The 15,756-nt window shown below is 39.1% G+C and overlaps 1 protein-coding gene across 2 annotated transcripts in view; it reads left to right on the top strand.

Moving 5' to 3' along the window:
* Positions 1–1,377: 1,377 nt before the first annotated feature.
* The window catches only part of TAF1A (TATA-box binding protein associated factor, RNA polymerase I subunit A), a 34,688-nt gene continuing 20,309 nt past the window's right edge, over positions 1,378–15,756 (top strand). Inside the window, exons 1-4 of one of the 2 annotated variants that reach the window (XM_007457018.1) lie at positions 1,378–1,452; positions 2,826–2,948; positions 6,837–7,006; positions 11,541–11,654. In XM_007457018.1, the coding sequence (XP_007457080.1) occupies positions 2,828–2,948; positions 6,837–7,006; positions 11,541–11,654 (405 nt within the window). In that variant the 5' untranslated portion in view covers positions 1,378–1,452; positions 2,826–2,827. Of the gene's footprint in view, positions 1,453–2,492; positions 2,587–2,825; positions 2,949–6,836; positions 7,007–11,540; positions 11,655–15,756 lie in introns of those variants that run through there. The other variant, XM_007457017.1, reaches the window with a different exon arrangement.

The raw sequence follows: 15,756 nt of genomic DNA, 5'->3' as shown, positions 1-15,756 counted from the left end.
ATGAAAAAGGTAGGTAGAGCACAGAAAGATATCAATGTTAGTTCTTAACTTTATTTTTTTGTCTACTGTTGTCTACAGTTGTCTGATAATGTTAAGGTAAATCGGAAAAATCTTCCCCATTTTTGTGGGAGCATGAATTTCTAGCCAGATAAAATCCATTCTAGTTTGCCTTTGGTGAAATTATACTTCATAACAAGGGAAGAAATGTAGCCAGACCAAACCTTTATACTAGAAAAGTATGGCTATATTATTTTCTGTGTGTCCTCTTGGACCACAACTGTCATTTAGTCAGCCTTGCCTGTGGAGTTAGAGCAGGGGCTTGAGTGAGACCAAGGATTTATGACACAAAAAGCAGCAGGAGAATTTTTGTCACAAGCCCATAGCTACTGCACAGTATTTATGAAGACAACATATAATCAAGTATTTCAGCATTTTAAGGAATCCCTGTACAAACTCTCACTAGACCCTTTAATCACCTGTACAATATTGTGATTCTGCTCAAATGCTTCACTTTCAGGGCAGGGGAAACTCAAAAGATTCCTGTGGGAGCCCATGCCATTATTTGTGCAGCCTTAGTTATGAACAAAACTGTTGTAATGACTTTAAAGCTGCTTCTCTTTTAACTTTCACTACTTAGTTCCGTTCTCTGAAGCTACGAAAAAAGTCTGACTCTTCCTTCACAGATGAACCCCCCACATTTTGGAAATATTGTGTTCCAACGAGTCTCTGCTTTTCCAGGATCATCTTCCCTAGAACCTCTCAATTTCCCCTCATTTCACATTTAACCATCTTACTTTCAACCCTTATTTCATAAGTTCGTCAACGTTCCTCATGAAAAATGACTCCAGACCAGTGCACAGAACCACTGCCGCTGAGAAGGAAAAAATATTCTTGTCCAAATTTTGGGGAAGCAGTCAGAGTCATTTAAATTCAAAGCTAAACCTTTAATAAGAAAGAAAAAAGATTTCAAGGAAGCAATTAACAGGCTATGCAGAGATTTATCTTGTTAGGGCCACGAGCCGCGCCTCCGAGGCTCGCTGCTCGCGCCAGCAAGCCAAGTAGTAACTGAAAGGTCGTCGTACGGGGAACTACTCGGGTAAAGTGCCATTCTTTTATTTGTACTGTTACCCTGATCCAGCCGACCTCACGTTGCATTAATCTTCATTTGCAATTAAAGTCTCCCACTTTTTTCCGCTGAGACAGATTAAGATGTACACTTCGGTCCAATCCAATGGGAAGGAAGCTGTCCACGGCCACTTCCGGGTCACTTCCGGGTCGAGGCGCCTCCAGCGCCCAATCGGGAGTTAGGGGCGGGGCTGCGTCTGCGCGCTGCCGGAACGCCGGGGCCAGGTTTTGCACACTTTCGCTCTCAAGTCCGTGAGAGTTTGCTCACGCTGGTCCGGAGTCGGGAGACTGAGTTTGGTGTCGCAGAAGAACTCTGGCTTTAGGCAGGTAAGTCCCACGGTTGTCTTCCACCTCATTGCCTGCGTTCACAGTGGAACGGGAATGGCTGTAGTAGGATTCACCTGTGTTCTCATATTTTCTCCTGATCCTCTGAAACCTTGAGTTCTGAGGGCGAGCCTGGAGGGGTGGGGCAGCTTTGGTTACCGTGACAACTGCAAGACACCAGTTTAGGCTTTGAGAATTTGGGAAGGGAGAGCTTCTTCTGGAATGACTCCTTAAAATGTGAGTCGGGTTCAAACTAAAGTGTTATTTCAAACCCGTGCTCGTAACCACAGAATTTGATTTTTTTTTTTTTTGCGGTACGCAGGCCTTTCACTGTTGTGGCTTCTCCCGTTGCGGAGCACAGGCTCCGGACGCGCAGGCTCAGTGGCCATGGCTCACGGGCCCAGCCGCTCCGTGGCATGTGGGATCTTCCCGGACCGGGGCACGAGCCCGCGTCCCCTGCATCGGTAGGCGGACTCTCAACCACTGCGCCACCAGGGAAGGCCCAGAATTTGATTTTGAAAGGTTTATTCGGGTTGTGATGTGGAGAAGCCAAATTTGAGGCAGGGTAAATAGTTAGAAAGCTAATGTAGCAATCCAGACACAGTTTGAAGGTGTCCCGAGCTAGGGGAGTGTTGTAGAGTTGCGGGGCAGAGAGACGATAGGAGAAATACTAGTACTAGCAGGACCTAATAATCAATTGGATATGTGGAAGGAGGGAGAGGGGTCCTGAACATCTGAACGGTTAAGTCCAAACTCAGCTTGGCACAAGGCTGCTTTTGTAGATTCTTTTCCCGCCATCAGCCTTCCGCCCCCCTCCTCCACGCACACCCCAAACTCTGTACATGCCAAGTGTGTTTGATGTTCTAGTTACCGGAATATTGTCCTCACCTTTTTGTGACACTGAGCCAGGTTACATAGTTTCACTGAGCCCTTCAGTTTTTTTCAGCATGAAAATGGAAGAAAGTAATACCACTTACCTCCGGATTTCTGTAAGGATTAAATTAGATACTTTGTAGCCCTGGTGTATAGAAAGGGCCCAATAAATGTTAACTACTACTGTTATTATTTGTCACATTGTTTTATTATACATTATTTTGATGTTTCTTCCCCTAGATGACTTTTTTTTTAACTTAAAAGGTTAGTATCTTATCTATCTTTGTATCTTCTTGAAATATAGTAGTAGTTGCAATTGTCTTTTTTTTTAAATGGGTCATTGATTTTGGCTGCTGCTGACATAATTAAATTCATTTCTTACTTTAAAGGAACTACCAGGTACAATTAATTTTGTTGATAAAAGATGGCTGTCTTTCTGTATAACTGAGAAGCCTGTGGATTAAGATGTACAAAAAGTAACTGATATTCTCAGTCTGGAATAGGTATGAGTGATTTCAGTGAAGAATTGATAAGGCCCACAACAGAGGATGAACAGGGGGAACCGTGTGTGCCCTCTGGTACAGGAATGTGTCTTCCTTGGCTCCAAAAGCATATAGAAACCATAGGTAAGTAAAGTAACATATAACCATTTCAGCTCTAATGCAAGGAGATGATAAGATTCAATATGGGTACAAAAATGGATAACCAAGCTGGGTCAACTTTCAAAATAAGAATGTATGAGGATTTTTTTTTAGGCTGTTAATAAAAAAGAAATAATAAAAATAGATTCTTTTTTTCTTTTAGAATTCTTTTCCTTTGAATTAATAACAGTCTGTATTATGGTAGATACACTTTTTTTCCCCCCAGTAATACTTACTGAGCATTTATTATATCCCTGGCATTGGTTAAATATTGGGGATACATAGTTGAAGAAGATATGATCTCTACCACTGAGGAGTACATACCAGAAGTTTCTGTTGAATTGCACTGAAATAAGCCCTAATAGAATTGATCTATAATAGATTTCAAGAAAGGAGTATTTTCTTCTATTTTCATCTAATGTAGAAATAAACAAGTTTTTCTATGGAATAAATTCCTTATCAGAATATATAAAAGAAGCAGTTGTCTGTATGTTGGCATGTTGGGCCGTGTAGTCCTGGGAATACATTTGAACCAGCACTTTTCTAATTGCCCACAAATATATCTTTCTTAGCCTGGCTTTCTTTCCCCTTGACTGAGATTCCCTGGCTGCTAGAGTTTACCTCTTATTTCTTTATTTTTTAATCTAAATATCATCTCACTTAATTATCTCAGTAAATTAATCCTCAGTAAATTTATGTGCTAGGCATTTTAGAGGTGACGGAACTGAACTTCAGAAGAAGTTAAAATTCTTAATGTGAGTATCAGGAGTCAAATCCAGGCCTATCTGATCTCAAACCCTACATTGAGATACATATATCGAAAAAAGGGATAACATATGTAAAGTGCCTAGCATAGAGCCTCATGCATAGTGAGTGTTGAAAAAATAATAGTTTACTTCCCCTTTCCTCATTTTATTTTTGCTGAATTAATGTACATGGTTTGAGCCAGGTTTGAATGAATGGTACTTTAGAGGGGATGCTACCACACCCCTTGTAGGGAACTAGTAATCTAAAGTTTCTGCTAGTTTTAAGGCATACCTGGGCATGTGTCTGTCACCAGTGTTCTATAGAGAGCTTGAGTCAGTCCACAAACAAGTAGGTTTAAGACCAGAATTTACATGCTTAGACATGTTTCATATATTACAGATAGCCTGTTAAACCCCAAATACTTTCTGTCTGCAATGAGAATATAGTTGCAGGTAATATTGACATTGTAGTGGTAATTAACCATAACCGGAAAACACAATTGCCTAACAATTATTTATATTTTATTCTCTTAAATTTCTTTTGGCGTTTTGAAGGGTGTGTCCCCTAGAATAAAAACTTGGAAGGTGGGCACCAGTCTGGAATAAAGCTGTATGTTGAGCACTTAGAATAGTGCTTGGCTATGGTAGTGCTCAAAAAACATTCGTTGACAGGCTGACAAGTTTCCAGGTTATTTCAAGGAAATTAGAAATTAGGTTGATGGCACTGGTTCTTTATTGTACCTCATTCCATCAAATTTATTTTCCTTGACAGTTATTCTTAAAGTTTATCAGCAACAAATAAGATTATCTTTTGCTCACAAAGGGTGAAATGAGAGCTACTCCTGAGGTAATTAGGCTCAGTTGGAAGACAGGAGGGGAATTTTCCAAGCATTTATATATCCTAGTCTAAAGTTGATTTCCAGTTTGAGCTGTGAAATCTTGAGAGGTAGAAGGGAGTCTGGCCTGAGATCAGTTTTCCTTTAGGTGAATAACCGAGGTTTTAGGGAAGAGGTATTTTGTCACTTTCTTGGCCTAGCTGCCTGGTGTTGCTGCTGATACTGGGAGTTTGGGTGTAGATCCTGTTAAATGCAGCTTCTAATTCAGAGAGGTGTGTAGGACATAGTATTCTGCATTTCTAATAAGCTCCCTGGGGATACTAAGACTACATCAGGATCCCCAGGTGATTTGTATGTACATTTAAAAAGCTTGAAAAGCACTGGTCAAGAGAAATAGTCTTTGGGACTTCCCTGGTGGTCCAGCCATTAAGACTCTGTGCTCCCAATGCAGGGGGCCCTGGTTTGATCCCTGGTCAGGGAATTAGATCCTGCATGCGGCAACTAAAAGATCCGGCACACCGCAACTGAAGATCCCGCGTGCTGCAATGAAGATGCCGCATGCCGCTGCTAAGACCTGGTACAGCCAAATAAATATTTAAGGGGGAAAAAAAAAGAGAGAGAGAGAAATAGTATTCTACTTTTTTTTCCCCTGAAGAATTAGGTACTATCTTGTACAGTTTTAAGGTGCCATCTAAAACTTGTATCATAAGTTTGAGAGTTGCAAAAGGCATAATTTTCGGCATATATTGGCACTTTTAAATGAAATTATCATGTGACTTAAAAAAATAATTTGGTGGAATCTAAATAATATAGGGAGGTGATACCTTTATCATCCATTTAGTATTTATGAAAAAGCTTTTAATAGAAATTTTATATTGTTCCTTTTTCTTTTATACTTTTATTCTTGCCATAAAGTATGTGTCTGCATTTAATTAATTTTTGCTAATATCCTGTAAGGTTTTAAGTATTAAAATCTCTTCTGGATTGAGAAATCATTGTAATTGATTTTTGTACCCACCTAATCAAAATAACATAAGTAGTGTTACAATTTTTGTTAAGTATTAAAGGTAAATTTTTATTGCTTATTTGTCTCAATAAAATGGGTAAGGTTATCACTTTTTTCCAGTTCTTATATGTTTGGTTGGATATTACGTATTCCTAGAATGAGAAAAGATTTAGCTTCAATTCTACCGTATTTTGTTTTAATTGGTGGAAATTCTGAGGAAGTTTAGTCACATAAGTAACTAGCTGGCAATGAATGGAGTTTAATTATAGCAATGTATCAGGTCTTTGGATTCCTTCTGAATTATTTATGAAAAAATCACAGTGATCTAAAATAAAAAATTATTAGGTTCTCCTACAGTTTTGATAAGCAAAGAATTAAAAATCACCTGACTTGCAAATGGATGTGTTAGAGTCGTTCACTTTCTCAACACTCAACACCTGTATTTTCACCTTAAGGCAAAATATGATGATTTTGATCATGAAGCCTTGTGTATAGGCACAGTTTCCTAGGAGATCAGTTTTAGGAAAGAGTATGTGAGAAAGTTGAAGATCTGCAAATTGATTGCTGTAAAACTATCTTTGCATGGTACTTATTAGTCTCTGTGTACTCCCAGGGGTGAGGGTACCCCAAATGGAAGACTGATGGCCTGTACGCGTCTTCAGTAGTGTGGGAAGAGAAGAGGTGGCAACATGCCACCTGTTACTCATAACCAGGGTTGTAACTAAGCACAAATATTCTTAACAAGAGGATTCCCAGTACTTCAGAGATATAAATGCCAATGTCTACAGTTATTATAATCTCATTTGCATTTACATCATTGAGTTACTGGGAACTCAGTCCTTAAAAAATAAAAGTGCACCTCTTGGTGTTTTCAGAACATAGGTAGGTAAAAAAGACCATACTTTCCTAGGATGACCCTGATGATTTTTACCCATTCTAAATACTTGGGACTGTGCTTTTGGGGCCCTCTTTAAGAGATTCTTCCCAGATTGTTTAGTGCAAGGATGAAAGGACAATTGAATCAGATTTGAAGGATCTGGTGATCCCGGTAGCCCAAGAATGTCAAATTAGACATCTTCTAATTAGACATTTTTTTCATTTGCGAAAACTAGTTAAAATGGGTGGAAGAGTTTGTTTCAAATGGAACCAGCTTTGGAATTGGGGATGGGTTGGGTTAAGTAATACCTACTGCTCTACTTGTTAAAACTATGCTTATCAGAAATGTTTCTTGAATTGTTGATTTGGGGTCACTGTGGGTCAAGACTCTCCTCTTTAACCTTGATAGCGACTGGAGGAAGACAGGAGAAGGATTTTGCTCAGACAACAAGTGCTTGTTTAAGTCTTATCCAAGAAGCTCTGCTGAAGCACCAGTGGCAGCGAGCTGCAGAATACATGCACAGTTACCTTCAGATCTTGGAAGATTCAGATAGCAACAAGAGACAGGTTGCACCGGAGGTAAGTAAGGTCTGAGTCTGCTGGAAGATAGGACAGAGTCCTGGGAGTTTCTGCCTTTTGAACTCCACCCAGAATAGCTTTTGCTATTGATTGATTTTACTAAAAGCTACTAAAAGTGGTTTTGGGTAGAGAGTTTGTATGAGGACATTTTTTTGCACACTTCTTTCTCCTATTATCATTTTAAAGGAGACAAAAATAATGTTAAATCTGAATTCTCAGATTCCCCAATACTCATTCATTTAAATAATTCTTTCCCTGTGTCCTTATTTTCCCCTTTCTGTAGGATGTTCCCCATCTTCAAACAAACATGTTGTTATTTCTCCCATTTAGCATCATCTCTTGACCCCTACTTCTTCCACAGGCTGTGCCCCATTTCTCCATTCTGCCTTTCAGCAAAACTCCTTGAGGGAGTTGTGTGTACCTGTCCATTCCAAACCCTTTCCAGTTAGACTACCCACCAGCCATCACCATTTCCACCAAGTTGCTTTGTCAAGGTCAACAGTGATCTCCATGTTGCTGAATCCAGTGGCAGATTCTCAGTGCTCATCTAACTTGATCTGTCAGCAATATTAAACATAGTAGATCATTCCCTCCTGTGTGACATAGCTTCCTTGTCCGGCTTCCAGGACGCGGTACTCTCAGTTTTTTCTCCTACCTCACTGGCCATTCGTCGGTCTCCTTTTCCTTTGCTTTCTGACATGGGACTACCCAAGAACTCTAACCCTTAGTTGTTATCGTTATCTGAACTCACTCTTGATGATCTCATTCAGTTTCATAGCCTTACATTCAGTCTGCATGCTGGCGATCTCCAGTTGTGTATCTGGGGTCCTGACGTCTCTCTTCAAGTCCAGATTTCTGTATCCAGCTGTCTACTCAACGTCACCTCTTGATGTCTAATATCAGCTTGTATGGTATGTCATATCATAGTAACAGATCTAAACTAGCTCTTCTGATATTCCCTGTCCAGCCTAATTTTCCTCATCTCAGATGACATTTCCTTTATGTATCTAATTGCGAGGGCCAAACTCTGGGGTGTTTTTTCTTTTATACCCCATATCCAAACCATCAGAAAACGCTGTTAGCTCTACTTTGAAAGCACGCTCCCTGCATTCTGAGTACTTCTCACCTCCTCCGTTGCTGCGCCTGGACTCAAGTCCCTCTCACCTCACTTAGATGACTTCTTGCCCTCCCCCACCCCCGCAGTCTATTTTAAGCATAACCAGACTGACCCTTTTTTAAAAAAAAACTGGTTTTATTGAGATATATTAACACACCATACAACTCGCCCATTTAAATTGAACAGTTCAGTTCAGTTGCACAGAGATGTGCAACCATTATGGCAATCTAAATTTAGAATAGTTTCGTCTTGTCCAGACGATACCCTGTACCCACTTGTAGTTGCTCCTTTCCAACCCCCAGCCCCTGGCAACCACTTATCTACTTTATATTCTGGACATTTCATATAAATGGAATCATATAACATATGGCTTTTTGTGAATGAATTCTTTCACTGAACATAATGTTTTCAAGCCTTCCCATATTGTAGCATATTAGTACATCATTTCTTTTTATTGCAAAATAATATTCCAATGTATGGCTCTATCTCATTTTATGTATCGATTCATCAGTTTTTAGACATTTGGGTAGTTTCCACTTTTGGTTACTATGAATAATGCTGCTTTGAACATTTATGTACAAGATTTTTTTTTTTATGTACAAGTTTTTGTATGGATGTTTGTTGTAATTTCTCTTGGGTGTGTACCTAGGAGTGGCATTGCGGGGGCATAAAATACATGTAACCTCTTAAGGAACCACTAGACTGTTTTCCAGAGTGACTGCACCATTTTACGTTCCCACCAGCCATATACGAGGGTCCCAACATCCCTACATCCTCGCCAACTGTATTATTGTCTGTCTTCTTGATTTTAGCCATCCTAGTGTTTCTAAAGTGGTATCTCATTGTAGCTTTGGTTGGCATTTTCCTAATGATTAATGATGCAGCATAGTCCTATTTTTTTTTTTTTTTTTTTTTTGCGGTATGCGGGCCTCTCACTGTTTTGGCCTCTCCCGTTGCGGAGCACAGGCTCCGGACACACAGGCTCAGCGGTCATGGCTCATGGGCCCAGCCGCTCCGCGGCATGTGGGATCTTCCCGGACCGGGGCACGAACCCGTGTCCCCTGCATCGGCAGGCGGACTCAACCACTGCGCCACCGGGGAAGCCCAGCATAGTCCTTTTAAAACATAAGTCAAATCATGTCACTCTTCTGCTGAAAACACTGCAGTGTCTTCCCATTTCACTTAGAGTAAGAGCCAGAGTCCTTCTGATTGCCTGCAAGTTCTCCGTGCTCTGCCCACTCCCTTTCCCCCTTTGACCTCATCTCCTATTACTGTCCAACTTGCTTTTCCTTCTCCAACCTCACTGGCCTCCTTGCTCTTCTTGAACAACCATACTCCTTCCTGATTGCCTTTGCCTTTGCTATTTCTTTTACTTAGGAAGGTCTTTCTTCAGATATCACTATGGTCACCCTCCTTCAAGTCACACCTTCAGTGGGCCCTACCTTGACTATTTAAAATTGCAACTGGGGCTTCCCTGGTGGCGCAGTAGTTAAGAATCCGCCTGCCAGTGCTGGGGACACGGGTTCAAGTCCTGGTCCGGGAAGATCCCACATGCCGTGGAGCAAGCCCATGTGCCACAACTACTGAGCCTGCGCTCCAGAGCCCGCGAGCCACAACTACTGAAACCCGCGTGCCTAGAGCCCGTGCTCCGCAGCAAGAGAAGCCACCGCAATGAGAATCCTGTGCACCGCAACAAAGAGAGCCACCGCTCACTGCAACTAGAGAAAGCCTGTGCGCAGGAATGAAGACCCAACGCAGCCAAAAATAAATAAATAAATAAATAAATAAAATAAAATTGCAACTGCACACCAACCCCCTTCACTTTCCAACTGGCACTCCTGATCCCTTTATCCTGCTTCATTCTTTTCCCATAATACTTGCCAATTTAATTATTATATTTCTTGGTTATTGTCAGTCTCTCTACAATAGAGTGTAAATTCCACAAGGGCAAGGATCTAGAACAGTGCCTGGCATATATTGTTAAATTTATTCTGTAAAAGACAGTTTATCCACAAATAACTTCACATGAATATCTCAAGTAGCTTTTACTATTACAGTAACCATTGCATCAGTTAGATATTTAATAGAGCCAAAAAATATTAAAGAAAAAATTTAACCATTGATTGAAAGTTTAGTAATGGACTAAAGTTATATAGATCTGTAAAACATTGGGCAAGTTACAGTCTCTTTTGGTCCAGAGTTTGTTTTACAAAATGAAAGGATTAAATCAGTGGTTTCCAGACACTTGTTTGGGCTCTGTTTAAATCACATAGGGCTTTTGTTTAAAATATAGATTCCTGTGCTGCACTCCAGTTCTACTGAACTGAAGTCTGAATCCCTAGAATATTTATTTTTAAGTGGTGTCCCAGGTAATTCTTACATACAACAAGGTTTAAGAACCACTGTGATAGGATAATCTCCACATTTTCTTTAAGCATCAAAATACTGCAATTTGGTGTTCTGTAAATGAAATCTTGGTCTTTCTGAGTTGGGAGGATGAGTATTATGATTACACAAAACAGTCAGTATGTATGTTCAGAGAAAGACTTGATTTAAAATCCACTTAACTTTACTTTGAAGTCACTATTATTGAAGTACTTTAAATTGGGGTAAGAGAATAGACCATGCAAAAGAAGAGCTCCAAGTTCTGTCACCAGAGTTTTGGTGCTCTGGGGTGAAAATATTTTTATTAAAATTTGTCCATAGCTGATGAAAATTCTTAAATTGGAGCTCTAAATATAGACTAAATATAGTCAATAGTTGTAGGTACTTGATGGGATCTCAAGAAACATCTAGTCCATAGCTCTCATTTGGTAGATAATAAAGATGAGGCTGATAGCAGTGAAGAAGCCAATATTAATAGAACCCAAGTTTTCTGACATTAATATTCTTCCTGCTATACTAGTTAAAAATGTTATTTTCAATATGTATCTCAACTGCTTACCTTCTTTAGACTACTAACTACTATAATAGTTACCTGGTATTTTCATTTAATCAGCAGAAAAGATTTTTATCCCATAAGATATAATATTAGTTTCACTGGGTAAAGTACAGTAAAATGTTGATGGTAGTGGTGTCTAGAAAAATGAACTATAGGTGGTTTTTTTTTGTTTTTTTTTTTCTTCTGTACGCGGGCCTCTCACTGTTGTGGCCTCTCCCGTTGCGGAGCACAGGCTCCGGACGTGCAGGCTCAGCGGCCATGGCTCACGGGCCCAGCCGCTCCGCGGCACGTGGGATCTTCCCAGACCGGGGCACGAACCTGTGTCCCCTGCATCGGCAGGCGGACTCTCAACCACTGCGCCACCAGGGAAGCCCTATAGGTGGTTTTTTAACGCTGTAATCAGAAAAAAATAGCTTTCTTAGATATAGGTTAAGGCAAGGATTTTACAGTTTTGTTAGTAATTTCTGTTTTGACAGATTATTTGGAGGCTTGGAAGTGAAATTCTTTATTATCATCCCAAAAGCAGTGTGGAGACTTTCAATACCTTTGCTGACCGGATGAAAAATATTGGTGTCATGAATTACTTGAAGGTGAGTATATAGGTTTTGTGAATTTACATCTGCGGCATTCATTTCTAAAAATTGCTTGTCTCGGTGATGAGGTATGTAATGTAAAAAGCATGAGAAAAGGGGTAAGACACCTGGGTCAGTAAGAGAAGCTGAAAGAAAGCAGCATCGTGAGAACCATTTACTTTTCCATTTCCTGTTGCCTACCACGTTGTCTGAAAGTATCTTCTCTTTGTGTATCCCTGGCTGCCAGAGTCAGTCCTTCAGAGATGGCAGTTGTGCTTCATTATGATGATGGGTCAAATTCTAATATGTTTACTTAAGTCAGTTGAGGTCTCTGAGAATTGATGCTTTTGGAAAAGGGAAACAGCTAAACAAATTGGGAATTTGAATACTTGAGAAAAAAATTGTTTCCAGCTTTGTTGAGATATAATTGACATATCTCATGTAAGTTTAAGGTGTAAAATGTGATGATTTGATGCATGGATATATTGCCAAATGTTTACCGTAATGAGATTAGTTAATGCCTCCATCCCCTCACAAATTACCATTTTGTTGTTGTTGTTATGGTGAGAAATGTTAAAGCTCTATCCTCATAGCAGTTTTCAAGTTAACAGTGCTATAGTCACCATGCTGTACATTAGATCCTCAAACTTACTCATCTTATGATTGAAAGTTTGTGTCCTTTGACCAACATTTCCCCATTTTCTCCACCCCTCAGCCTGTGGCAGCCAGCATTTTACTTTCTTTCTATGGGTCGGATGTTTGTAGATTCCACATAAAAGTGAGATCATACAATATTATGATTTTCTGTCTGACTTATTTCACTAAGCATAATGCCCTCAGAGCCCATCCATGTAGTCACAAATGGCACTATTTCATTCTTTTGTGTGGCTGAATAATATTTCATCGTGTGTGTGTGTGTGTGTGTGTGTGTAACATTTTCCTTATCCATTCATCCATCAATGCTCACTTAGATTGCTTCCATGTCTGGGCTTTTGTGAATAGTGCTGCAGTGAACATGGGAGTGCAGATATCTTGTCGAGATAGTGATTTCACCTTTGGATATATATGCAGAAGTGGATTGCTGACTCATATGGTAGATCTATTTTTAATTTGTTTGAGGAACCTCCATACCATTCTCCATAGTGGCTGGACCACTTTACATCCTGAAGAGAATGTACATGAGCAGTATACAAAGGTTCCTGTTTATCCACATCCTCACCAACACTTGTTATCTCTTGTCTTTTTGATGCTAGCCATTCTGACAGGTGTGAGGTGATGTCTCATTGTAGTTTTGATTTGTATTTCCCTGACAGTGATGTTGAGCACCTTTTCATGTACTTGTTGGCCATTTGTGTATCTTCTTTGGAAAAATGTCTAATTTTAATTGTAATGTGTTTTTTGTTGTGTTTGCTATTGAGTTGTATGAATTCTTTATATATTTTGGGTATTAACCCCTTATCAGATACTTGATTTGCAAATATTCTCTCCCATTCAGTAGGCTGCATTTTCATTTTGTTGATGGTTTCCTTTGCTGTGCAGAAGCTTTTTAGTTTGATGTAGTCCCACTTGTTTATTCTTGCTTTTATTGCTTGTGCTTTTGGTGTCACACCCTAAAAAATCATTGCCAAGACCAATATCAAGGAATTTTTATCTCTATTTTCTTCTAAGAGTGTTATAGTTTCAGATCTTACATTTAAGTCCTTAATCCATTTTGAGTTAATTTTTGTGAGTGGTGTAAGTTAGGGGTCCAGTTTCATTCTTTTGCTTGTAAATATCTAGTTTTCCCAACAACATTCATTGAAGAGACTGTCCTTTGCCCTTTGAGTATTCTTGGCTCCCTTGTCAAATATTAGTTGATGATATATGGATGGGTTTATTTCTGGACTCCCAGTTCTGTTCCACTTGTCTGATGTGTCTGTTTTTAATGCCAGTACCATCCTGTTTTGATTACTGTAGCTTGGTAATATAGATTGAAATCAGGAAATATGATACCTGTAGCTTTGTTCTTTCTCAAGTTTGTTTTGGCTATTCAGGGTCTTTTATGGTTCCATACAAATTGTAGGATTATTTTTTTCCATTTTTGTAAAAAATGCTATTGGTATTTTGATAGGGATTGCATTGAATCTACAGATTGCTTTAGGTAGTAAGGACATTTTCACAATATTGACTCTTCTGATCCATGTGTGAAAATGTTTCAATGTTTCTAATGTTTAGGTGGAACTTTCTCCCTTAATAAAAGCCTTATCCAAAAGAATTGACACACTCCAAAATGTTATGACATCTCCCTCTCTCTGGTATATATGAGACTAAAAGCACTTTCTCAATAAAGTTTTTAAATGCTTTGCTTTTTAATTTTTTTTCAGTGCCTCCAAACAAAGTTTTGTTGGAACATTGCCACACCCATTCATCTCCATATTGTCAGTAGCTGCTTTTAGTAGGACAATGGCAGAGTTGTGATAGAGACCATATGGCCTGCAAAGCCTAAAATATTTACCCTCTGGTTTTTTGTTTTTACTTTTCCTATTTTCCAAATATTTTTAAATTGCTGTAAAATATGTATAACATAAAATGTGGTATTCTAAACATTTTTAAGTGTGTAATTCAGTGGCATTAATTACATTCACATTGTTGTGTAACCCTCACCAGTATTTCCAAAACTTTTGCATCACCCCAAATAGAAACTCTGTACCCATTAAGCAATAACTTCTCATTCCCTCCTCCTCCCAGGCCCTGGTAACCTCCAATCTGTTTTCTGTGTCTATGCATTTGCCTATTCTAGGTATTTCATATAAGTGGAATTGTATAATATATGTCCTTTTATGTTCTGCTGTTTTGCTTAGCATAATGTTTTCAAGATTTATCCATGTGTTGGCATGTATCAGACTTTATCCCTTTCTATGGCTCAATACGATATGATATTCTGTTGTATGTATCTGTGAAATTTTGTTTATCCTTTCATCTCTTGTTTGGTTGTTTCCATCTTTTGGCTGTTGTGAATAACACTGCAGTGAACATTGGCGTGCAAGTATCTGTTTGAGTTCCTGCTTTCAATTCCTTTGGATATATACCTAGGACTAGAATTGCTGGATCATATTTTTTGTCATATATACAAATACATATATATATATATATAAAGTATGTATGAACATATAATTCTATGTTTAACTTTTTCAGGAATCACCAAAATGTTTCCCATAGTGGCTGTAGCATTTTATATTCCCACTGCTCTCTAATTTTGAAAAATGATTTTACCTAGTTTAGGATTCTTTTCAGATTTTATTAATTTAGGAAAAGTTTTTTGCTTCTCTTATGTGCCAGGTTCTCCCTTATGATCTTATTTTCTGGTAGACCACATACATTGTAAGTAGAAACTAAATGGAGGCAGCATATGGTTCTACTTTAGGAAGAATTTTGTAAGTGAACAATTGGAAAAAGGGAATGGCCTGCCTTGGTGTTGTGTGCTCCCATTTTCTTCTTTCAGGGAGAAACTGGATAGCCATTTGATTGGGGAGGGAAGGTAGAGTTTTAAGTAATGTATTGGTTAGATCCTTTTAAGCTCATAGAATCTACTCAGTTGAAGTAAAGAAACCTGAGAGGAACCTTATTTCATACTCTGGAGTCTGAGGGTGGTAGTTAGGATAGGCAATAAAACATGTTTTGCTGTTAACAATTTTAAAAACACTTGCTGCTGTTTTCCAGACAATGTGCTAACCATGGTTCTTGCAGTAGGGGGAGACAGGCATGTAAATGGAATAAATGGTTATGGGTGCCATAGTAGAAGTGTACTGTACAGTGAGAAGACAAAGTGGAAAATGGTCGGCTCTCTGGAATTTTGGAAAGGGCTGGGATTGAATGAATAGGGGAGTCGGAAAAGAAAGGAAGTGAGGCTTGAGATGAGTCTGATAAAGCTAGTGGGTATTCACAGTGCATACTGGGAGAAAGAGTAGTCTAGCATGGCAGGGGATAGTAAATAAAGAGTTTAATAGCTCTGTGTCTAATGCTTTAGTTACTCTAAAAATCATGTGGGTAGAAGCCAGGGGAAGTAAGCTGAACTCTGTGTGCCATTTCTAAGGAGCTTAGATTTTTATTCTATAGGCAATGGGAACTATTGAAGGATTTT

The sequence above is a fragment of the Lipotes vexillifer genome, unplaced genomic scaffold (genome assembly GCF_000442215.2).
Source record: "Lipotes vexillifer unplaced genomic scaffold, Lipotes_vexillifer_v1.1 scaffold1675, whole genome shotgun sequence".
Taxonomy (NCBI): domain Eukaryota; kingdom Metazoa; phylum Chordata; class Mammalia; order Artiodactyla; family Lipotidae; genus Lipotes; species Lipotes vexillifer.
This window is presented reverse-complemented; position numbering and strand designations above follow the sequence as displayed.